This window comes from Cololabis saira, chromosome 13, assembly GCF_033807715.1.
Source record: "Cololabis saira isolate AMF1-May2022 chromosome 13, fColSai1.1, whole genome shotgun sequence".
NCBI lineage: Eukaryota > Metazoa > Chordata > Actinopteri > Beloniformes > Belonidae > Cololabis > Cololabis saira.
This window is the reverse complement of record NC_084599.1, coordinates 32,625,729-32,650,263: the sequence shown is the minus strand read 5'-3', so window position 1 is coordinate 32,650,263 and position 24,535 is coordinate 32,625,729. Positions and strand designations below refer to the sequence as shown.

The 24,535-nt window shown below is 42.2% G+C and overlaps 1 protein-coding gene across 2 annotated transcripts; it reads left to right on the top strand.

Annotated features, from left to right (window-relative positions):
- Positions 1-3,256: 3,256 nt before the first annotated feature.
- On the top strand, positions 3,257-24,535 carry LOC133458607 (transmembrane protein 125). Of its 2 annotated transcripts, XM_061738679.1 has the most exons (3): positions 3,257-3,479; positions 11,471-12,694; positions 21,995-24,535. In XM_061738679.1, the coding sequence occupies exon 3, from the start codon at positions 22,392-22,394 to the stop codon at positions 23,088-23,090; it is 699 nt and encodes a 232-aa protein (XP_061594663.1). In that variant the 5' UTR covers positions 3,257-3,479; positions 11,471-12,694; positions 21,995-22,391; the 3' UTR covers positions 23,091-24,535. The 2 variants fall into 2 exon arrangements, with proteins under 2 accessions (XP_061594663.1, XP_061594664.1); XM_061738680.1 differs by lacking the exon at positions 11,471-12,694.

Below are 24,535 nucleotides of genomic sequence, written 5' to 3'. Positions count from 1 at the left end.
CAAGCCAGGCCTGGCGAAAAATTTGATATTTCATGGTTTGCATTAATGGGCGTGGCCTAATAGCTCAACAGCGCCCCCTAGAAAACTTCGTGCCTCAAGCCCCACAATACGGTTTGACGTACATGCACGAAAATCAGTTTATCAGTCAAAAGTGTTACCGTGGCAACGATAGACGCCAAAAAGCGCGCTCCCGCTTTATCTGATTGGTCCATATTTGTTAGTTCCTACTTTCTGCCATAACTTTTGAATGGTTTGACATAAAGACTCGTGGGTGGTGTCATCGGACATGGTTTTGAGTACTTGACCTTCATTGGCATGAATTAGCTCCGCCCCTTCTTCTGATTGGTCCATATTTGATAGTTCCTACTTTCTGCCATAACTTTTGAATGGTTTGACATAAAGAGTCATGGTTGGTGTCATTGGACATGGTTTTGAGTCCTTGAGCTTTATTGGTGAAAATTGCACCCGCGAGTGCCCGTTCATCGCTGCTTGCAGCTTGTGGTTATTTCTGCTGCAAAGTTGGACATTTTAGCATCTATCTCGTTAGAGTTAGTTCCTGGTCCTTATTCCTGGTCCTCAGTGGCCCGTTTCCTGCATGTTTTAGATGTTTCCCTGCTTTTACACACCTGATTCTAATTAATCATCGTCATCAGCTTGTCATCAAGGTCTGCACAATTCTGTTAACGACACAGTATCGTGGTGCAATGAAGCAGGGAAACATCTAAAACCTGTAGGACACCGGCCCTCGAGGACCAGGAATGCCCACCCCTGATTCTAGTCTAGCTTTTAGATTCAGGCCCTATTGGTCAATCGTTGTACTACAATCTCTATTACTTCAGGTTGGTCTCAATAGGAAGTTACTGATGGCACTTGATTTCGAGTCACAAATGAGGAAATGCAAATTCTTTGGCGCATCAGCATCACATCATCATTAGTGTCAGAAATATCAAATTAATATGCAAGAACTGTTTGGGAGCTGTTTGTTGAATGATATTGGTTACTTCCAGCCTATTCTCCATTAAGATAATTAATGGAAAGCCAGTTAAGGCCACTGTAGGTCATGACGGCATAAACTTGTTAGAATCGACCAGAACTGGACTCCAGGTACCACCATGCTTTAGGCTCCATTTACACGTAGCAAAAACTGTGGTGTTTTCATGCATTTTGGCTGTTCATTTACATGAAAACGAAGCTCAAAGTCACCAAAAACGATCAGTTCTGAAAACTCCGGACAAAGTGGAGATTTTTAAAAACTCCGTCTTCACGTTTGCTTGTTGTAAACAGAGAGAAACGGACATTTAGGCTTCAGAACGTCACATTATGTGACAGAAACGTCAACAGCGTCATGTGTGCAACCTGTTAACAATTTGTTTAGCCACCGTCAATATTTTCTTGTATTTTACCTGTTTTATATTCTAAAGTCACACTTAAAAGTAACTTCACTTCTCTGTCATTCCAAACGAAAGACTGTCGTTCCATCTTGGAAGTAACTGGAAGTTACTCGTGTCATTTGTTGACGTTTTTTTTTCCAGAATTCCGATTGGCTAGCATGACTTTGGCTGCGTCTGAATTTGCATACTTCCACCCTAATGAGTATGCAAAAACAGTATGTGAGATTTTTTAGTGCGCCCGAAACATTAGTACGTACTCAATAGTATGCGCTATCCATACTCATTCCGGAGAAATTTATTAGTATGGATTGATGGAAACTAGCTAAGCAGAAACTTCCCACAATGCAATTCAGCGGTGTTTGGTTGCTAAGTGATACATATGTCATAAGTATAATATTAAGTATAATAATATTATTATATAATATTAATATTATAATATTTGTATATAATAATTTTATATAATGTCATCTTGTTTCGGCCAGGATAAACGAGAAAGAGCAGAGCGGTGTGCTGCTACTGCTGCCGTGACACGTCACTTCCTCCCAACGGCAGGAAGTGACGTGTCCGCTCTGAATAGTACGTCCGAATTAATGCATACTACTGATATTTACTCAAAAGTGTGCCGAACTTAAGTATTCTTATACTGTTTACTATGGCATTTCGGACGCAACGTTTATGCTTCTCGTTACACTGCCCCCTGTAGGTTTGGCTGCTCATAGCCCCTTAACAGCGTATTTATCCGGGTTCGTGTAAGTTATAATGTGTTTTTCAAAACGTAGAGCGGGAAAATATCCGTTTTTGTAAATACCCCTCTGGTGACATTTGAAAAAAATAAAATAATGCGTGGCCATGCATTAATAACTCATGGCCACGCATTAATAACTCATGGCCACGCATTAATAACTCGTGGCCACGCATTAATAACTCGTGGCCACGAGATAATCCATTTGTGACCACGCATTATGTATCTCGTGCCCACGCATTATTTTACTCGTGGATGGCATTATAACCTTCTGTCTGGACTTCGTGGATGCAACTTCCTTGGTGGGATGGTTATTCATCATTAATAACGGTAATTATAGTCTATTTATATTAAAGAGCAAGAGTATTGTCATGGCGAGTGTAGTAATAACATGTGACATTTAAAAAAAAAAAAAAAATGCGTGGCCACGCATTAATAACTCGTGGCCACGCATTAATAACTCGTGGCCACGCATTAATTATCTCGTGGCCACGCATTGATTATCTCGTGGCCATGAGTTATTAATGCGTGGCCGCGCATTATTTAATTTTTTTCAAATGTCACCAGAGGGGCTCCGTAGCTATAAACTTGGCCTTAATTATTGAAGCCTGTCGCTACCTGATTTGAGTCCCTACCCGATTTGAGTCACACATGCGCAGTCGCGTCCAACATCGTCGGCCATCTTGGAAAGCAAAATACGGCAACACCACTTGGACAAACTATATACATAAAAATAAATGGAAAAAAAGGCAAACCCTCCATAGTAGGCTATGTTATAAAAACGAAATAAAAAATTATATAACATCTATAAAGGTACTATCAAAAGAAAATCAGTCTAAGTTACAATCTTGCTAAAACACTTTTGTTGAAATGTCAACCCCTGTGATTATTTTATTTTGTGATTATTTTATTTTTTATTTTTTATTTAACCTTGCAGTGCGCGTCCCGCCGTGGCTCCCCACAAAGCGGAGTGCGGAGCTGCAGCTGATTGGCTGATTGGCCGCAGCTGTGTCTCAGCTCCTCCCAGCTGATTGGCTGATTGGCCACAGCTGTGTCTCCAGCTCCTCCCAGCGCCGCTCCGCGCGGCCGCGCGGCCACACCTGCATTAAACCGGGGAAGTCCGCGCGCCGGAGAGATCCCGCGGAGCTGCGGAGGAAGAAGAGGCTGGGGATGTGCACCGATGCTCGGACCTGACAGCCCGGAGGCGGGGGGAGCTCTGCTCCGACGGGCACAGGCAGGGACCGACGGGGACACTTTGTTTCCACCATCACAAGCTGGACACGAGGATGAGGCGGAGCGGCGCGGAGCGGAATACAACACACGCAGGCGGATGGCTGAGCGCGCAGGTAAGACTCCTCCAGTAAACCAGCATCCACAGAGAAGAGAGCTGCTTTATTGCAACTTGGAGGTTTTAAAGACACGTGAAAAGACTCTTCTTTTTAATTAAATAATTCTAAACTTCATTTTAAAACAATTTATAATCGAACAGAATAAAAACCAAGATAGTAGAATTCATGTATCTGTTAATGACGACCTATAGAGTTTATGAACTTCATATGATTGTGTGTTTTTCTTTAACTCCAGCATGCTTTTATTGCTGTTCTGATCTTTATGTGTATGATAAACTTTCCTACTCCCCGTTCGCGAAAGTGCTGAAATAAGAAGCAACTGCTCTTTTATTTGACACCCATGAAAGCCTCAACTAAATGACTTTCATACACTAAAGCCACAATTTATTCAGCCACAAATGCTGCGTGATCACACCTGTGATGGAAAACTGAATTTAGCATAAAACAATAGTAATCTAATATTCAGTAACCCTGTAGAACCTTTAAACAGAGTCCCCCCTCGTGAATTATCTGTTTAATTTGATGGTTAACATTGTATTCATATGGTATTCATGATAAGTTGCCTTGTGATTTCAAATAGAAAGTGACTGTCTAAGCAAATTAAAGATATTTGTTACTCTCTTAACAGTAGCAGCATGGAAGATTTATGTGGGCTGGAATCTATTAGTAAAAAAGTCAGTTTTTCTTCCATTTAAAAAACAAGGAAGTAAAACATGTTGACACGATATCACACCGTAACCTTTGCACAGGCAGGGAACGCCTGCAGTTACCAAACACATACTAAAACACTGAGCTGAAGAGCAGATCATCACTTCACAGGGCTGCTGTCAGATCAGCTGTGCTGCATCGTGCAAGATCCATAAAACACACATATAGGAAGTGCTGCTGAAACTGTAATCAATATCTCTATTGCAACCGATCAATGCGCAGTGCAGGAATGACCCAATACGATTCTCACATGCATCTGCCATAATGTTATCGAATCGTGGCGTTCGAAGTAGGTTACATGCTGTCACTCTGGCTATGCCAAAGACACTTCCAGGATCTGTTAAGAAGAGGTTTAACACTTAAAAACAAGTCAGGCTGAAGAGAACATGTGATAGACCTCATTAAAAAAAGAGCCTGAAGATAACAGCGGCCAGGATGAAAGAAGAGAAGAAAAACAAAGCGAGTCAGTAATTGAATCTGTGGTGGGAGTTATGAGGTCTGTGTATAGGTGTGTATCTGTGTGTGTGTTTGTGAGATGGACGACACACGCCAAGTCAGGGTAAATGGGACTTCAGAATCTTAGATTTTGCCCTGAGACCTTTTTATTTTATTATTACAGTATGTGGACACAAACAAACAAGTGGTTTGTTGTCAGTAGCAGCTGGATTGACAGTTTCTGCCTCTGTCCCTGGGTGTGTCACTTATTCAGGAGCGTAAATCAGTTAAATTCAGTGGTCGTTTAGGATAAATTTAATTGCCAAATTTTTATTAAAAATGTTTTTCATTTTGTCTCAATTTGCTAATATTAACGCCAGACTCTTCTAAACATTCATGTTTAGTATATAAAAATGAGAGTTCATCTTTTCATCTAACACTCGACAAGAAAGGAAATAAGTTATCCATTCACATCCCATCCTGTTTCGTCAGGTACATGCCACGTTCCAAAAACCAAGGGAAGATACCGTCACGTCCCAGGTTGAATAGGTTCAAAGCATTCCAAAAGCTCAGCTCAGAAAACATAACATGGCCAATGCTACGGTTCCTCTGTTAGTCCACACAACAGCTTCAGCCGATCAGGTGTTTCACTGACTGACTGTTTTCACGTACTTTTGAATTACTATGAAATGGGACCGACACGTTAGCAGTTGCAAGGTAGCTGGCTAATTCTATTAGCAAGAAAGGTAAATTACGGCGCATTGAGTCGAAGCTCAAATTGAAATGCAAGCCATCTCGGATTACTCTTCACCTGGCTGAACTAACAAGACGCAATGCAGGTGCAGGATGCATACTTGTGCATTTACACTAATTTTGTGCATATAAGTGCATTCACAACGACAATTCTGTAGTCACTGCAAGTACCCAGATTGGTACATTCAAAGTGGTTAGGAAATTGCGTGTAAAACGGTGGAAAGCTCCGACACTCACTGATTGTTTTCTTCTCAACTTCGTTTGGTACATTTCCAGTTAAAAAGAGTCAGTTGTATCTCCATAAAATCTATATTGGCAAAATGAATGTCAACAGAGTTGATTATAAGTGGGTTTTTTTAGGCTAGCATCAGGTGCTGCTAGAGAATTCAGTTCCTGTAGAAAACATTTAAGACAAACAGCCAGGAACTGAGGTGCCGACTCATCCATTACAATCTTCATTACAACACCACTGATATCAAACTACAATTAGCTGAGCAGCACTTCAAAATCATCAGGAGGATGAGAACAACAATATAAGAGAAAAAAAAGAAACAATAGTCTCTTTTTCTGCTGTGAGGCAGAAGGGGACCAGCATACACAAACAATTTGACAGATGCAGGAATATTAAAATATTTCTGTGTTTTGCCCAGCATTTAAAAGCTTAATTTGTCTCCCGTTGTACACAGAAGGCTTTGCGGGACCCACAGCTTGTTTTTGATGAGCTAAACTGCTCTTGGCTACATTTTTGGCAACAGCAGTATGAGCCACCACTGGAAAGTTGAAAATCTATTTAAGATGACAAAAAAATAAATAAAAATACACCACGGGAGATAAAAAATGTCTGCTCTTTTGAAGAGTTGGTTTTGACTCTCTCAGCCTTCATTCTAGCACTTGCATGTGCTGGGGTTACTGAGGCAGATGAATTGATGGCATCTTAATGTTGACACCGCGGCAGGAAAACAGGTGTGCATATGTGCTTGCATACATTATGGCACAAGGGCATTTGAGTCATGCTGCCTCTTACTTGGATCCAGAGGAGAATGTGTGGCCAAGATGAGTAATCTCACCTAGCACATGCACAGCAACACCGAAAACGCCAACAGACAGGAGAGAGGACAGATAAGGAGTAGACACAAAAAGAAGCACTGGTGGTGAGACAGAGAGGCAAATGAGCAAGGAAGCACAAAGGTGTGTAAAATTGGGGAGATAACCGGTTGAGATGGGAAAACACATGGAGATCAGACCCATATTGCGTGTGGGAAAAGGCGACAAGAGGAAAGGTCTCGGCTGGTCAGGTCGGATGGGGTGATTTTGCACCATTAGATGAGAAATTAGTCTACTCGGAAAAGGGAGGACTTTAATCAGCCCGGAGCCTGAAGTGAAATGGGAAGAATTTGTTTAAAGTCTCCAATTATTTTAACGACCCTTAAGACCCTAAGAGTCTACAGCCACACCAGCAGCTCTGTGAGGCTGTTAAATGCAACAACAGGCTGCTAAAATACTAACATTGATAAGATGTAATGTTCCCTATTATCATCACTTACTGAGTCCAGACATGCAGCTGGGGCTGATGTGTTTGCGCAGGGATTCAATAGAACACCATATCTGTAAAAAGTCATCTAAATGAATGCCTGAATGCTCGAACAGAAGATCACAGAATTACAGCCAATAGTTGTTTAAAGAAAAATGCCCATGGGGAGTTAACACCGCAGTTAACCCAGGTGAGAGACACATCTGTCCATTCCCTCCTTTCATAATGTGCAAGGGACTCACTTCCGTTCTGCTTGTTAGGGTTACTAATCTCTCAAGGATTTCTGGAGTTTAAATGAAGTGATGCAAACAGATGTTGGAGAAAATCATCAGGAAGGAAGAAATAGGTACAGTGAGGAGAAAAATGTATGTGAACTAGGGCTGGGCGATATATCGAGGATAGCCGATGTATCTCGGCTTCTAATCTGTGCGATGTACAAATCGTGCATATTCGAGTATAAATTTTCACGCATTTTGCTTTTAGCCGCGGGCATTAAATTACAGACTTTTCTCACTCTCTCGTCTCGTCTCTCCTTCTCTGAGACATAAAACAAGCGCACCCTGTTAGATACGTCAGTCACGTGCTGTCGTGTGTGCATTATCATTGGCCCCCAACCAGCAGCTGGTGTCGGCGCTGCTGTCCGGGACCGCCGCTCACTTCCACCCCGCTTTAACTTAACTTTAACTTTCCTAAACTCTGTTTGCGCCGTGAGCTCATCCGCGCGGTTGTTACGCGCGACGGACCCGGTTTAGTAAAGACGGGAGGGGATGTTTTCTCCTCGCACGGCTCCGGAGAGCCGAGGAGCCGCTCAGCGCGACACGCGCAGCCGAGCCTTTAGGCTGATTTATGGTTCCGCTTTACACCAACGCAGAGCCTATGGGCGTAGTTGCGCGTCGCAGTGTACTCTACGCCGACCCTACGGCGTAGGTTCTGCGTCGATTTAATGCGGAACCATAATTCAGGTTTTTTTTCTTCCAGAGCTGAGAAACGTCACCTAGTGTTGCTTAAATGTGGCCACATGAAATCAATCACTATCATCAAAACAAAGTCAAACAAGACTATATGACGTCATATTTCTAAAAGTAAGTGAAAGTGATGCAAAGTAAAGGAGGAGAGGATGAAACATTGCAGTCCCTACACCTACAATTAGTCTGAATATAAAGGTGCTCTAAAGGCCCCTCCTGCACAGAGCAGCTCATCCTGGTAAAACCTGGTAAAACCGGGACCAGAACATGTTCTTAGCAGATGTTCTTCAGACGGGGAGTCAGAGAGATGCAACGTGCACTTTCTGTTTTGAAATGACACTTTATGTTTGTGCCATTCACTGCTTAGTAACTGTTTAATAAATACAGTTTTGGTAAATTTGACTTATTCCCCCTTTTTGCATGAAAGTTTAAAATTAGCATATATTAATGCAGTATGAACAAGAATGTTTTAATGTAGACATATAGAATTATCATACTGGTGTGATTGTAGGCATCAAAGTGTTAATTCAAGGCTAAGGCAAAATATCGAGATATATATCGTGTATCGTGACATGGCCTAAAAATATCGAGATATTAATAAAAGGCCATATCGCCCAGCCCTAATGTGAACCCTTTGGACTTAACTGATTTTCCTTATCAATTTGCCATAAAATGTGATCTTTATCACATTTACTATAATGGAAAAACACAAGGTTCTTAAAGGTATTGTGACATAATTTTTAACATGCTTTTAACACTATTAAAAGTCTTGGCCAACATCCCTCAAATGTGTCTAAAAGAGTGTAACAAGAAAAACTTCACTCCAGTACTCCATTCCTGGCTTTTTATTACAGTGTTTTTTTGCGCCGTGAAAAACGGGTCCTTTTTCCCCTTTCCTGTCAATCATTGCGCCGCTCCTCCTCCAAACCTCCTCCAACCAACCGCTACACACTTCTGCCGTCTTCACACACACGCGCGCACACCAAACCACAAACACCGACACACAGCCCAGACAGGGCGACTACAGCCCGAGGATGAAGTCCAACCGGGACCAGAGGACCGGGACCGCAGCTCACAGCGGCGTCGGAGAGTTAAAGCCGGGAGCGACAGGCGAAGCATGCACGGAAAAGGAGCAGGGCGAAGCAGACAGTCCACAGCAAACAATCATAAAAATAAAGGCATGCAAGCAGCAGTGTCTCCTTATCTTAAGTCCAGTCAGTGGCCGCGGGTCTTCTTAGCAGTTTTCCTCCGGTGATTAGAACAGAAGAGGCTGTAAACAGCTCTGTGTTAAGCCTGATTTATGGTTCCGCGTTAAATCGACGCAGAGCCTACGCCGTAGGGTTCAGCGTACGTAGCGCGTCGCCGCGTAACCCTACGCCGTAGGGTCTGCGTCGGTGTAACGCGGAACCATAAATCAGCCTTTATGGTGCGCTGGAGAGGAGAGGAGGCAGGGAGCTGGGTGGAGGGGGCGGTGATTTAGCGGGCCCTGACGTCACGGCCCGCCACCAAACCAGGTGCGCCGTTTTTGCACAGTTATGCGGAAAATCCCAGAAAGCACACAATACACTGAATGTTAAAAGTTCGTTGTTTTTTGGGTGTAATTGATGTCAAGACACCCAACAAAACACAAAAAATCAAGAAAAATGTGTTTTTCATGTCACAATACCTTTAAGATGAAAACATGAACACATAATAATGTGTAAGTGAACTTAGGGAAGCCAGAGACTAATTAGGGGCAGTACTTCACACTAATGAAATGAGCTTGGAGGTGTGGTTCTGAGCTACTTAGACGACACATTGGAATCATCATGGGGATGGGAACCACGCCTGCAAAAAGGAGCTAGCTAAAGACATGCCATCAGGAGTAGTTGATCTGCGTGTGAGCCTGGAGAGAGATAGACTAAGTGTTAAGGTATCTACATTGTTTTTAAATGGGGGCTGTTTGGCTCTTCTTAAAGGGAACGCAGCCAGCCAAACACTAGTAACTCCAAAGACACGATGGAGAATCCTCAATGAGGAAGATTCAGTCCAATTTTACTTATATAACATCTATTACAATACAAGTGGCCTCTATGTGCTTTCCAGAGACCCAGAACATGACCCACAAGCAATTATTACATAAACAATGGCAGGTAAAAACTCCCCTAGTGGGGAAAAAACCTTGAGCGGGACCTGGCTCATCAGGGAGGGACCCTCCTGCAGAAGGCCAGCTTGACAGAGCAGGAAAAGGGAGATCAGACAGAGAGAATGAAGACGAGAGAGGAGAGATACAGACACAATGGCTAACTGGTGCACTACAGGGATGACTATATAAAGAGATGTAGACAGCAGACACTGAGGTGGTCGGTGGGGGGGGGGGGTTGGTGCAGGTCAGGATCTCAGTAGGTATTCAACAGACATCTATACAGACAGGTGGAAGCGAGCAGTGGGATGATCAGAGGGTGGGACTGCAGGGCAGCAATGCAGCTCCTGAAGCTCTGGCCTGCAAACATGTAGAGAAGAGAGAAGGAGGGGAGGGGGGGCAGACCAGCACAACAAACTAAAGGAACAATGGAGAACAATGATGGCCATGAGATACTTCTAATTAATAACTGAGAAAGGAAAGAGGAGGAGGGGTGATGGCACCGCTCAGTGGATCATGTTGGAGTCCCCCTGCAGCGTATAGCAGCATATCTATGACAAGGCTACGTTTAAGACGAGCTGCTCTAGTCTGGACCTGCAGCTGCAGCTATGACTACTGGCCCCAACACACTAAAGTTCACATTAACTATAAACTTCACTAAACAGAAATGTTTTAAGTTTGGATTTAAAGGTAGAGGTGATGTCAGCCTCCTTAACCCAAACTGGAAGTTGGTTCCATAGAAATGGTGCCTGATAGCAGAAGGCCCAGAAGAACACAGGAGTAACAGCTGAATGCATGAAGGCACCTTTTGGAGTGGGCAAACACCTCAGTTCATTGGTCGACCATACTTAAGTCATTGGGCAAGATGGAATACCTTGGTAATCTTCGGTGGCACTGGGAAGAAAAGTTATTTTGGATTATTCAACCGGACATTGAATTGTTTGGGAAGAATGCGCTGCAACATGTTTTACCCAGAGAGAACATTATAATTGGGGCTTGGTTACCTGGAGTTTGCCTAACACATTGACTTACCCCCCCCCCCCCCTAAAAAAAAGAAAAGAAAAAAGAAAAACCACCTTTTGACGAAGCGCTGTGGAATGAAATCAAGAGCGGTTCCCACCAGGCATCCTACAAACGTGTCTGAAGTGAAGCACTTGGAGAGAGAGGGATGCTCAGAAATTCTTCCAGGATATCGAGTACGTCATTGCTACTGAAGGATGTTCAACATGATATCAACTTATCAACCTAATATAAGAGAGATGTGACATTTATAGTTGTGCGTTATCAACTTAAATACATTGTGTTTGTTTATTATTGTGACATGGATGAGAACCATATCAGTTTTTACAGGACATCAATGTTGTAAAACAGTGTATTCCAAAAGGGGTTCATATTCTCTTTCTTGCCAAAGTAAGATGCTTAGAGTGCAAATTTGCAGATGATAAAAAAAAAAAGTTGTTTTTTTCTGTCTTAGGTTTCTCCATTGTGCTTGCTGACAGAGTGAGGACAGGGACACTGACTCTGCTATTGTCTCTGCACTGTTTCCGGACAGAGTGAGGCTCCCCGAGTGCCTCGGCTGTCCATTGTGACTGAAGAAGAAAGAAAGATCCAGATTGTCTGCATAAAGACCTATTCAGCATCCAAATGTGTCGAGCATTTCCCTTCATGCTCAGCCCCTTCTCCTCTAAGCCCCGTATTCCTATCCCTCTTGATCAGTCCATTCCCCCGTCCCAACTTCAGCTTTAGCTTCAGCCCCATTTGGAGGCCCGCTGACAGCTCAGAAACATCCGTTACCCTCCCACTCCACACGAGCCTGCTTTCCTCTCCCTCCAGCCCCCGTGGCGCTTGGCACCAGTGCCCATCACATAGACAGATGGAGCCAACCCTGACCCCTCTCTTCACCCACGGGGACGCCAAGAGAATCTCCGCCTGACGAGGGAAGGAGGGGGTGAGTGCTGCAAGTGTGAAGGGAGACAGGAAGGGAGAAGGAGAGCATTGCTTTGTCACCAAAGCCACACATCGTTTTAACTCCCATGAACTCCCCTTCAGCCTGACCCAAGGCTCTCTGATAAAAACGAACACAGCAGGAAATTCATCAGCGAGAGCAGGAGGCCCTCATGTTTTCCCCTTGACATGAGATATCCAACTCTAGGATTTTCTCAAGACACAATCTGAACAAAGTATTCACCAACGAGAAGACTTTTTGGAAGAAGCGGGAAACCACACATCCCGAGGAAAAGCCTGTTCTTTCGGTGAAGTTTTCCAGACAGCACAAAGGTTTTGCTCCGACCCCGGGACTCCGTTTCTCTTCAGGATCTGAGATCTAAACGAGTTGACAAAAAACTGGCAAAAAAATTAAAAAAAATGACACAACAGCAAAAAGGAAATACCTGTGATGCTGCCCTCTGAGTGTGCGTAATAAGCTGCTTTACACTTTTCCTGACAGCTCAAGGAACACATTTGCGTTCAAGCATTTGCAGTTTCCTGACTAGACTAAACATCTTTACAATAAGAAGGATTTGGACTCCTTTTTTCCTCAGACTTTGTTGCTGTTTCCAACCTTCACTGCGGATGAGCGCTGACATTAACATATAATGCCAGTCAACCAGCAATAAAATGAGGCACTAATAGCCGGTGAAATGAATTCAGTTGGCCAACGCAACAGAGGGGGGAATACCGGCATCCCAAAGCTTCCCAGGTAATTGTAGAGCAGTATTACAATATTTTACCCTGAAGCACAGCTCCTCTGGTGACCTTGCAGGCTGAAAGCTTAGAGCAGACAGAATTGGCATAAGAGAGAGAGAGAAAGCAAGTCCAAGGTTTACAATTACAGTGTCTTTCAGATTTTTCATCATCATTCTTGGTGCATTAGCCTAACAAAGAATGTTTGGTCTGTTCGAGTCCATCTTCAGTTGTTTCAGTTTACTGCCGTGCCGAGTGTCTGCAGCACACTTGTCATTCCTGCCAGTTTAAAGACAGCCATTCAGAATGTTATCCTCAGACATTGTAAATTGTCTTAATGATCACTTGTTCATGACAGCATTCTGTCGCTTCTGCCAAATATGTTAATGTGCTCATCAGTTTTTCATGAGTAAGTAACTGCTAAATCCATAGGCCACAGCAGAAACAGGGATTATCGGCCCAGGTGAAAGGATCGAGTGGATTATCAATAATGCTGTTTGCCCATTTGTTTGTTTAGAAAGTCAGATAAATGAGTACGTCCGAAGATAGAAAGTTACACATTTGGCAAATGTAGTGGAAGAGAAATATTCAAAGCCAAGATATAAAGATTCACAGTCATTCGAAATTTATTTTTCTACACTTTAAGAGTGCCAGTTGATGTCACCTTGCAACTCCTTTAGCATAAAGGGTTCACTTTGTCAATGGCTGTATTAAAACACAATGGCCTTTATTGAGCATCATAGAGTACAGTGGTGCCCTGCTTACTGGAAACGGATAAGGAAAAAAGTTAAAAGTTTCAGACTGCAGAGGAAAGCTGCACAAAGGACCTTTATTTCAGACACTTCACTTCTAAAGCATCTGTTGATATTGAAATAATCATGTGTCCCATCCCATGACCCCAGCAATTCATGAAAGCCTCCCTTTTCTTTGAAATTCAGAGCCTTCTGTGTGCTTGTGACAGCGCAGGTAATTACAACCTGTGCAGTTCAGGTAACTTTGAATTATTAAGAGTATAAGAACAGTTCCTCGTAGTTCAAGTTGTTTTTATGAGAATGGTTGTGTCTAGAGGTGACACTGGTTCTGAGCATGGATTAAGGTTTGAAACCAAACTTTTTTTTTTTTTTTTTTTTACTGTATCTGTATGAAAGTGAGTGTCAGTGTCAGAAGCACATCTGTGGTGATGTGGCAGGAAAAAAAAACTGGTGATCATCACATTTATTTGAGAGGGCATCTGTCTGTCTGTAAATGTAGCTTCCAACAGCAGGAACATCATCCTCCTTGGTCACGATCGATATGTCAGGATTCAGGAGTGGAGGACACAAAGGCAGGAGACAGGGTCACAGGAAAAGTATTATTTGAACAAAAACTGAAGAACAAATGGCGCTTCCAAAGCAGGATACTTAAAAGCTCCTGCAAAAGTCAAAACTGACAAGAATACATAAGAGCCCGAGGAAACAGACTGGGAACTCAGGGAGCACAATGGATAGATGACAACAGGACTGGGAAGGAACTGAGGAAAACCCAGGACTGTAATGGCCACACAGACGAACAGACAAGACACAGGTGTAGACAATCAACACAGAGCAGATCAACAAAAGACAAAACAAATGACACAACAAATGACACAGCAGGGAAATTCACTTGAGCAAAAAAGCAACAGTACACCAAGAACAAAACTGATCATCCAAATTTAGGTCATGACACTATAATCTGGGACTTTTTAAATGCAAGTTAATTTGTATCGCACATTTCAGCAATGAGGAAATTCAAGGTGCTTTATGTAATAAAAACATGAAAAGAGAAAGGTTACAGTGCAGAGACATAAGGACAAGTTAGACTCAAGTTGGAGTTACGGTGCAGTACTGGAATGAACATTGTTTTAATTTAAATTCAGAACCGTTTAAATAATTCAGTCAAAGGCTGCCGTAAACAATGAGTTTTTAATGTTGATTTAAAGGGACTGAGGTTTTCAGCGTTCCTGCAGTTATCTGGAAGTTTGTTCCAGATCTGTTGAGCATAAAAGCTGAATGCTGCTTCTCCATGTTTGATTCTGATTCTGGGGACACAGAGCAGACCTGAACCAGAAGACATGAGGGGTCTGGATGGTTGAGTGCAGTGTTTTAAAGTCTATTTTCTGAGATGCATAGAGCCAGTGTAAGGACCTTAGAACCAGAGTGATGTGGTCGACTTTCTTAGTTCTAGTGGCAACTCAGGCAGCAGCATTCTGGATTATCTGTAACTGTCTGATTTACCTTTTGAGACAGACCTGTGAAGATGCTGTTGCAGTAATCAAGTCAACTGAAGATAAATGCATGGATGAGTTTTTTAAGGTTAGTCCTTTGATTCCTTTGATTCTGGGGATGTTCTTCAGGTGATAGAAGGCTGACCTTGAGCTTGTCTTAATGTCAGGAAAGCAACCAAATTCTGCAGTGTCTATACAGCCTGCACGGATGAGCCATCCAGTGTCATGTGGCTTCTACGAGCCTTCTACGAGATTCTGCTCCCGTCGTTACGTAACAACGGGAGCGATTTACATAGGTTGGCCTCTGATGTGTGAAACCACGCCCACAACTAACTCCGCCGGCCGGAGCTTCCGCCATTTTTTTCGTAGCGGTGTATCGCGTCATTCAGGCAGCCAATCAGAACAGTGCCTCATTATCATAGCCCCGCCCACTCAGAATCCCACATAGATAATGAGGTTAGAGAATGGGATGATAAATACATGGTTTATAGGCTGAATTTCTCATTTATTTAGCAAAAACAATCAAAAGCTTGTTTTTAAGACATTCAAGGGCTGTTTAAAATAGGTATTAGATGCAATAATAGGTCCCCTTTAATGTTAATGGTAAAGGCATCATTTTTATTACTGAAACTCTGTCAACAATTAGTTACACAACTCGTAAAGAAAATTGGAAGGAGTCTGGTTGCTTGTTCTCCCTGCTGCTTGTGGTGTTGTCGGGAAGGGCATCTAGCGTAAAAACAGCTGTCTAAATCTGTGTGCGAGCTACGAAGCGTTGCTGTGGCGACTCTGTGAAGGAAGAGGCGTGGCGAGTTGAGATGTGACTCGTACAAAACTATTAAGTATACACTGGTCACCACTGCAGTGAAGTGATTATGAAAAATACACAGCAAATCAGTTTCTCTCAGACTGCTGTGTTTTATATAAGTTTGTGAGCTGAGATGTCACTTTGATGGTTTAAAGAGAAGTTCATTTGGAGCCACAATTTATGACGCAGTACTATTTCTAAATTTCTTCATTTTAGGCCAAGCCCAACCTTAACCAAGTAGTTCTGATTCTTCAAGGTCACTGAGCAGCAAGCAAGAAAAAAATGGTCTAAATCTGGACTTGAACCCAGGTCTTAAGAAAAAAAAGTCCCCATTGTATGTGTCTCTGAAGAGCCGAGGAAATGAGCACTGGCTGGCAGGATCTGATGTAGTCAAGGCTTCGCTGCACAGGTATAAAAGACTAAAACATTTCTTTCCCTCAAAGGAAACCCTTTAAACTACAGACTTCTGTAAAGTTATTGTATTTTCAACTTAACTGTGAGGTGATTCTAATAACATCCTGGTTGTAGTCGATGTCAGACCGTATCAATGTTTACTTCCATATGAGCAGAACTCTGTGGTCCTCGAAAAATAATGAATTATACATTTGTTTTGTTTATGCCTTGGTTCCAGTTTTCGGTTATTTAAAAAGCTTCGCTGCTTGTCAATAGTTATTTACGAGGCCAATTAGACACAGGTGACATAACAGTATTTCGAAGTCATAAAACTGGTAAGACAGGCAGACACGGCCCGGCAGCTCCATATCTGCGTACGTGTCTGCCGAGCAGAGAGTGATAAACACAACCAGGCGTTGGGTACAGCAGCATCGGTAAGGGCTCTAGCTGATCTTTGTTGTGAGATGTTGCCTCTGGTTTGATCATCCTGCTTCTGGAGGTGAATTCTAAACTTAAACAAGTTCAAGCTTTAGGTTGTGGTGCAGTTTTAAAGAGCGCTGTCGTCACCTCAACACCTTTGGTGTTTCGACCGCTCAGACGCCTGAAAAACATACACACACATGCCTCAATTACTGTGCTATTTCTGTGGCGCTACCTGTCAGTGACACTGAGCTGAGACCAGCTGGGATTAATTAGTGACTCACTAACACACACACAGACACACACACGCAAGTGCACACACAAGTACACGCATTACATGTACCTTTGGCTCTTTTTTTCTGTTAGAAATCTACAGACATACGATAAAACATTTTATTACTCATTTACAACTGTTCACTCTTGTAAAGATGTAGAGGCATACACACACACACACACACACACACACACACACACACACACACACACACACACTGTCTCAAACGTTCATCTGACAAAGGATATGAAACGCTTCCAGAGCAGCTTGTGGCCAATAAACACCCTCCCCTTCTACTTTAATCACCTCAGTCGTCATTCACACCTTGTGTATGCGCCACATATTGTCAGGATGCTGCTGCCCAACAACCTGCCCACATTAACGACAACTCATGTCCTGCATTAACTTAAGTTTGATTTTCATTCTTCCCAAGATGAAGCAAAAAGTTAAAAAAAAAAAAAAAAAAAAAAGTTCAAATGATCAGTTTCTAGACTGAATGCAGAGTAGGAATGGGTGATATTTTACCGTTCACAATAAACCGTCAAAAAAATTCCTCACGATAAGAATTTGTCATCTCGTGGTAAAAATTATAAATTCCCGTTGATGATGTTTTTGTGTAAAGCTGATTTTTGGAAGGAAGGAAGGGAGAAAACAAGGATAGAAGGAAGGAAGGGACAAAAGAGGAAGGGAAGAAGGAAGGGAAAAAAGAAGGAAGGAAGGAAGGAAGGGAGGAAGGAAGGAAGGGAGGAAGGAAGGAAGGAAAGAAGGAAGGAAGGAAGGAAAGGGGAGAAGGAAGGGAGAAAACAAGGAAAGGAGGAAGGATGGGAGAAAAGAGGAAGGGAAGAAGGAAGGAGAGAGCAGGAGGAAAGAACGAAGGAAGGGAAAAAAGAAGAAAGAAAGAAAGAAAGAAATGAGCCAGAAAGAAAGAAAGAAAGAAAGAAAGAAAGAAAGAAAGAAAGAAAGAAAGAAAGAAAGAAAGAAAGAAAGAAAGAAAGAAAGAAAGAAAGAAAAAAGGATAAATTCCCATTGATGACGTTTTTGTGTAACAAACATGGCGGATCTGAGAGCAAGATAGATTTATAGTTACAGAGGTGGAGTTGAATTGTTTTTTTTTTTATCGTCATTTTTATCGTTATCGGGATAAATGCCAGAAATTATCGTGATACATTTTTTAGTCCATACCGCCCATCCCTAATGCAGAGTCATCTTATGTTTGTTCAGATTATTGTATTATTTGCCGGAGCTGGTTTTGTTGCACCTGTGGTCGGCGAGGACGAGCTGTAACTCCTCTCAGCGTCTGTTGGGTTGTAGAGACACGTCCCGCTGAAATAAAGCAGCTGACAGGTTTTAAAAGACAAGCTGTCGACTGCTATAAACTTGAGGATGTATGCTGTGTGTGTTTACATGATTGTGTTCAGGGTGTGTGATGAGTTTGCAAACTTTGAGACTGAAGAGCAGAGACTGAACATGCTGAGGTAGGGAAAAGACCAAAGCAAGAGAGGAGGAGGGATCGAACGCTTGCCACATATAATGAGCGTCTACCTGATGTGTGGTACAACACAAGACGCGTGAACCATCCACACAGGAGGACGAGATGACGAGTAGCTGGACTAAAGATGTGAGATTCTGTTGAATGAGTGCGTGTAGGTGTCTGTTCGGAAAGATAAAAGACAGTTGTGCATTTGCAGCCGGATTTTGTGCATGTATACTTAGATGAGGATTGTTTATTGTATCAACAGCTGATGCTTCTTTTAACAGGCCGCTGCTGTGGTGGCTCTCATTACCATAGCGATAATGAGAGAGGGAGAAAAGGTTGCCTGTGTCAGCAAAGGTTTCTTTTACACGGTCAGAAGTTGTCTTCAAGTGTTCAGAGGGTATCTGCATGTGGGCATCCTAGATTTGCATCTTTTATGTACTGCAAAGTTAAGCAAACTTGGGATTTAAAAAGTAAAGACTGACCCGTTTCCCTGACCTGTCCAGTCTGCAGAACCTCAGATCACGTTCAGCATAAAGGAAGGTCAGACGAAGCTTTGCCAGGGAGCAGCAGGTGAAGAGTAAGTGTCGGCACCGACGGGATTAAGTGTCAGCAGATGACATTTTACAGCAGATCACGAAACAGTCAAAAAAATCATCCATTGGCATTTTATTTTTGCTTTTTTTTCCCCCCCATATACAAGATGCCAGGGCTGGACTGGATATTTGGATGTTCATTGGTTAGCTGGAATTTTGACATTAAGATTTCTATTTATCTTTGTATCTTTTTAGTATGTCATCATTCTTGTTGCAATGTTAAATTGCGTAAATAATAATGTAATGTGATTGGCACCTGTAATGAGCTGGGATAGGCTCCAGCAGACCCCCATGACCCTAATAAAGCGGGTGTGGAGGATGGATGGATGGATGGATGGATGGATTGCCACTTGGACAGGATCGATCTCTAGCTGCTTTCATCTGCAGCAATGCCTTCGTTCACTTTGGCTGTTAAAGGAAGACAACATGCTGAAGTACTCAGCTGTGTGGAAATACTTAAAACTCAGTGTCCCAAATATGCAGTTGCAGTCTGGGCCGACGCGGTACCACCACAGCCATGGCAAATCACCTGGATCCATTAGTGTGCGTAAACAATCGGCTAAATACTATTTTTAATAATAATAAATGTACAATAATGTAGTGACAGCTGGCCCAACCACCCGACGCTATCAATATTCAATGTAAGCTTCTACCAAAGCTTCAAAAGCTCTAAAGCCCAAAAAGTTTCTTTTGCTTTTTATCTTTTTTTTTTTTTTTCATCTTTAGAGCGGACAGGAATGCAACCAAGACTAAACAAAAGTATTTTTTTCCAGCAACAAAAAATTTTGTTCTGTTTTCAGCTAATTAAAAAAAATGTTTTACCTTAATTTACAAACATTGATCCTTTTTTCATTTCATTTATTCCATTCATGGTATATCTTCTTAACAATGTTGTACAAAATTCCAAGAAGTACACATTATCACCATGAAGAAAAGGAGCAAAAGGACCCTCTCTGTAAATACAATTACATTGACTTGCTGAACACCTAACTATACATATATAAACAAGAAAACAAACAAAAATACTCTTCTATCTATTTTTTCCTCTTTCTCCTTCTTCTTTTTTGTAGGCACTTATCTTTTCCTTTTTAAACATTTTCTTAAGCTGACACAAACTTGTGCAACTTTTCAGTTCCTTGCTTTGTCTATGCCATATTTTTTACACCTGTAACAGAAATACACATTTGTTTTATGTTTAGCCTTGCAAAAGTATGTTTGAAATCAAGTTTAAGTCTGTTATCCTCATCCTCCAATCTGAACAAATTTTGTAACTGTTCTGGTAATGATCTTTTTTTTGCTTTAAACATTATTTTTAAGGTTTGAAGTTCAACTACATCCACTATTTTCAATAAACCTGCCAAAATAAATAATCTGTTTGATGGTTCTCTGAAGCCGACCCTGTGAATGAAATCCTAGAAGTGAAGACTTGAAGACGTGAATCACTTTTTATTTAACATTGAATATTGAGCTAAAAGCATCTGATCAGACACTCAAGAGTTAGATTTTAGTGGCAACACGTCACATTTTGACAAGTGGCAGAATCGTCAAATCAGTCCATTGGTTTAAGTTGCCATGGTAACAGTAAATGCAACCCCAGCTTTCGTTGAAGCCCTGAAGGGTTTGTCCTGTCAGAGAGGCTTTGAGCTTGATGAAAGATGAAAAAGTATTTTACTACAGCCACACGTGTCTTCATCTCATTGTCGATCTCCTGCTGATCTGCACTTATTTCATAATGTGAAGCTTAATGTTGATACGTTGATATGTTTATCATCAAAAAAGATCAGATCATTATACTATATTTGGTGAATATGGGCTGAAGTTGGAATATAATGTAACACACTATGTTAGAAAAAAAATATTCCAGCCCGCACATCACCGAATTACTGATATGGGAATTTGGATGGGATTAAAATGATCTTGTGACCTCATCAGGTCACAGGTAAGGTTGCTGAAATAGGGTAGATAATTTGCAGTGGAATTTTTACTTTACAAATCACACACATTGCACATTCGGACAGGATTAAAATGACAGACATCCTCCGTGGTTATTACAAATTCCCGCCGGTCCCCGGATAATTTGAATCCCGTGCAAATAGGGCATCAGAAGAGATTCAACCTCCACACTTACATGAGAACTCTGCTGTAACTGTTGTTCCCTTTGGTTAGGTTTAGGGGTCTCAATCTTGGGATTAGAACAAGGCTTTAAAACCACATCTGAGTTTTTTCATTTTTTAATATGCGGTTCGGTTTTATGTAAAGGGATATTTGATTATTTTTATGAAATGCTGTCTAGCTTCTGTGGTCTCCTATCTGTATTATTGGCAAAACCCACTTTGGACTCCCATCCAAGTCATCTCTAGTGACAACTGCATATCCATTTATGGTTTTAGGTCACAGTTCATCAGGGATGGAGCTATCTCACAGAGCTGCGTCATGGACATCTGAGAGAATCACAGGATTAATGATGGATGAGAAAACAGAGTGAACAGACAAGAAACCAAGCAAATGAATTTCAGACAGTGTTGTAAAAGCGACTAAACTACTGCTCCTACGGGGCGTACCATCTGAGCCACACAATTCAAAGGCTTCTTTGTGTCACTTTAAGAGCTGTTTGGTTTGTGTTAGAAAAACAGACGTGACTCATGCTACAAATCACTTTCCTGACTTAATTTGTAGCAAGCTGTATCCCATCTGGTAAAGACTTAAATAATAATAACGATGTTGTGATGTGTGAATCATGCAAAATTTACTTTTATTTTGTGTTTACACCATGATTTAGCATAAGTCAAAGCTCGAGGTCACTCTTTAAATCAGACGGGTTCAAGATTTATTTATCCATTCCATTTTAATTCAGAAACGAAAGTGGCCTTTTTTTCTGTGCTCATTTCAGTGTAAAGTTAAGAGATCCCTGGTCTCTGTGATGGGCTGGGGAGGAGGAAAGAATGGAATTGTTCCGGATTTCTTGTGCTGTGATGTCTTGCAGGAACAGAATAAATGTCCCAGTCAGTCTTTGCAGTTCACTAAACACAGTTGTTTCAGATCCAGTGGCAGAGAGGGCACCCACGAGAAAATAAACCTACACGGCTGAATGTGTGTCTGTCTTATCTTCCAGGTGACTGCTGCCATGCTGGAGAGCCCAAACTGGAAATTCTGCCCCTGCTTGAAGTCTTTGCTTTGAATATTGATGCTTTAAGGAGCTGTACGGTGCTTGAGCTAAAAATAAGTTCATTCACACAAAAGCTGAAGACCTAAACTGACTTCCTGGAAGCTCTTAAACACATCAGAACAAATGAAACCACTAAAAATGGGCCTCAGATAAGCCTTTATAGATATTTGCTGCCAACTCTGGCCACATTTGCATCAAAGAATATTGACGTATCTCTCCAAATTCTCCGGACCCATCTGTTGGTTCCTCCATCGGGGGGAATGGATGCCTGACGTTACCAAGTGGACTCTGTTTTCTCTGTGGCAGTATCATCTTCATCCAGCAGGCTGGGAGGGGCAACAGGATGCCAGAGTTAGACAATTTTCCACCTCTGAATGGAGCCAGAGACCCTGATCCGGGCCTTAATGGACCAGCAGACCCGGCCCAGATCCAGCACAGCATCCTGGAGGAGCAGGTGGAGCTGTGGTGGTTCCGAGATCCCGGGAGGTCCGTACTCTGCTACTGCGTGGCCGTGCTCCTCATCCTGGGCTGCGGGCTGGGTGGCGTCGGCCTCCTCTCCACCACCACCAGCGTGTCCAGCGAATGGCGGCTGGGTGCAGGTACGGCCCTGTGCCTGCTGGCCCTCGGGGTCCTGCTCAAACAACTGCTCAGCTCAGCCGTGCAGGATATGAACTGCGTGCGAAGCCGACGGCGGATTGACATGCTCAAGAGCGGTGGTTTGTCTGACCTCCTGGTGGTTTTGATTACTGGGCTGTCACTGTTGATCTGCGGAGGGGTTCTGCTCCGCCTGGCGCTGGCTAACCACATGCCAAAGCCCGGACAAGCCCTTAATGACATGTACATCTCTGGAGTGGTTCTGCTGGCTGGAGGAGGAGCAGCTGTTGTCGGTGTTGGGATATACGGCGTTGTGGTTTTCCTGATTCAAAGGACGAGGCATGGACGAAGGCTCGTGGACCGGGTTTTGAATATCTTCACTGTGTCAGGACACATGGATCATCAAGCTCGCAGAGAGACTACCTCCAGTTTGGCTAACCTTATATAAAGATGGATATTCTGACCCTGGGCTAAACTAAATTTGTGCAGGCTGCCTGGCCAGATATTTAAAGAAAGCAGATTAAAACAAGATTCATACCTTCCATGCCTCACCTACTGGGTCATCTGTGCACGAGGCGAAATGAGCTGAATCTGGAACACTCACTGGGTGGGTGTGAGCTGTCAGCAGCTGAATATTGGCCACAGAGCGAGAAAGCAAAAGGTTGGAGAATTCATTGCAGTATTGCTTCAAATTCCTTAACCCCCCCCCAAAAAAAAACTGATCAGCACTTTTATTTATTACTAACATATCCTTCTCCATTCACATGAAGGCGGGAGGTTAGATATGTTACTGTTTGTATAACGAGCATCAACATAAAAGCACAGAGAAGTCTTACAAAAATAAAATGACGAGAAGAAAAAGGCAATTTAATTGATATTTAAGGTCATTTAGGATATTCAGAAATAATAAGCACAGTTTTCATCTCAGATGTTCATTATCCCACCCAAAAATAGAATGGAAAAGCAAAGGAAAAAGTAGAAAACAAATTAAATGATGTTGGGAGTCGAGCCTGTGGCGGTTTAACTATTGTGAATTCATGATAAAACTAAAAATTAGAAGCTCTGGCATGTCTTAAAGGTGACATGAGGTGTTGAAAGTGTTGGAGGGATTTCCAGGCAGCACAAAAATAAAAAGCAGAATGAGCAACGGATGCAAAAGCATAAATATGACATTTTTAAAAAGTCATTATTTAAAACAACCATTATGATTTGTGCTCCACCTTCTCTTGTCCATGTTTACATGACAATATGAACATATTCAGCTGATGACGGATACTTTGGTAAATCAATGGCCAAATCCATTTCTTAGTTGGGTTTCATAACTGAATGCAAATCATGCAGTACAATTACAGTTTTTGCTACAGACAACATAGTTGTTTCTTTATCGCAGCACTGAATGTATGAATAATTTGTGGGTTTTTCAGCTTATTTTGTTTTGTGCATCGACGCAGTATTGTCTTAACTGTGAATCTCGCAGCATCTTGTTTTCCTGAAACCAGTGTTAATCTATTATTTCGATATGGTAACTGGATCATATTCCTTGGTGTAATGTAAAATAATCACTCTTAGAGTAAAAGTCATAAAGGACGAGTTACCAAAACCATATACAATAGTGTCAATGTTCTCATCTGGATATCTGGATAAACTCATGAAGCTCAACCATATGACGTAAATATACAAAACAAATTACAAAATTAAATGTTAGAGAGGATTAAAGACAGAAATATTCACGACTGATTGTGCATCAGTTCCTGGAATTATTAAAGGTATGGTAAGAGATTCCTGAATGACATCATGTCTGTTGATATTCGAACAAACATCAATAAAACACTGATCGATAGCTTCTCCCTCCCCCCTTCCTTCAGAGAAGACCCGTCTCATCATGAACCCAGA

Bases quoted from the DNA above. Each gene is read 5' to 3' on its own strand.
- LOC133458607 (XM_061738680.1), top strand. From the start codon at position 22,392: ATGCCAGAGTTAGACAATTTTCCACCTCTGAATGGAGCCAGAGACCCT.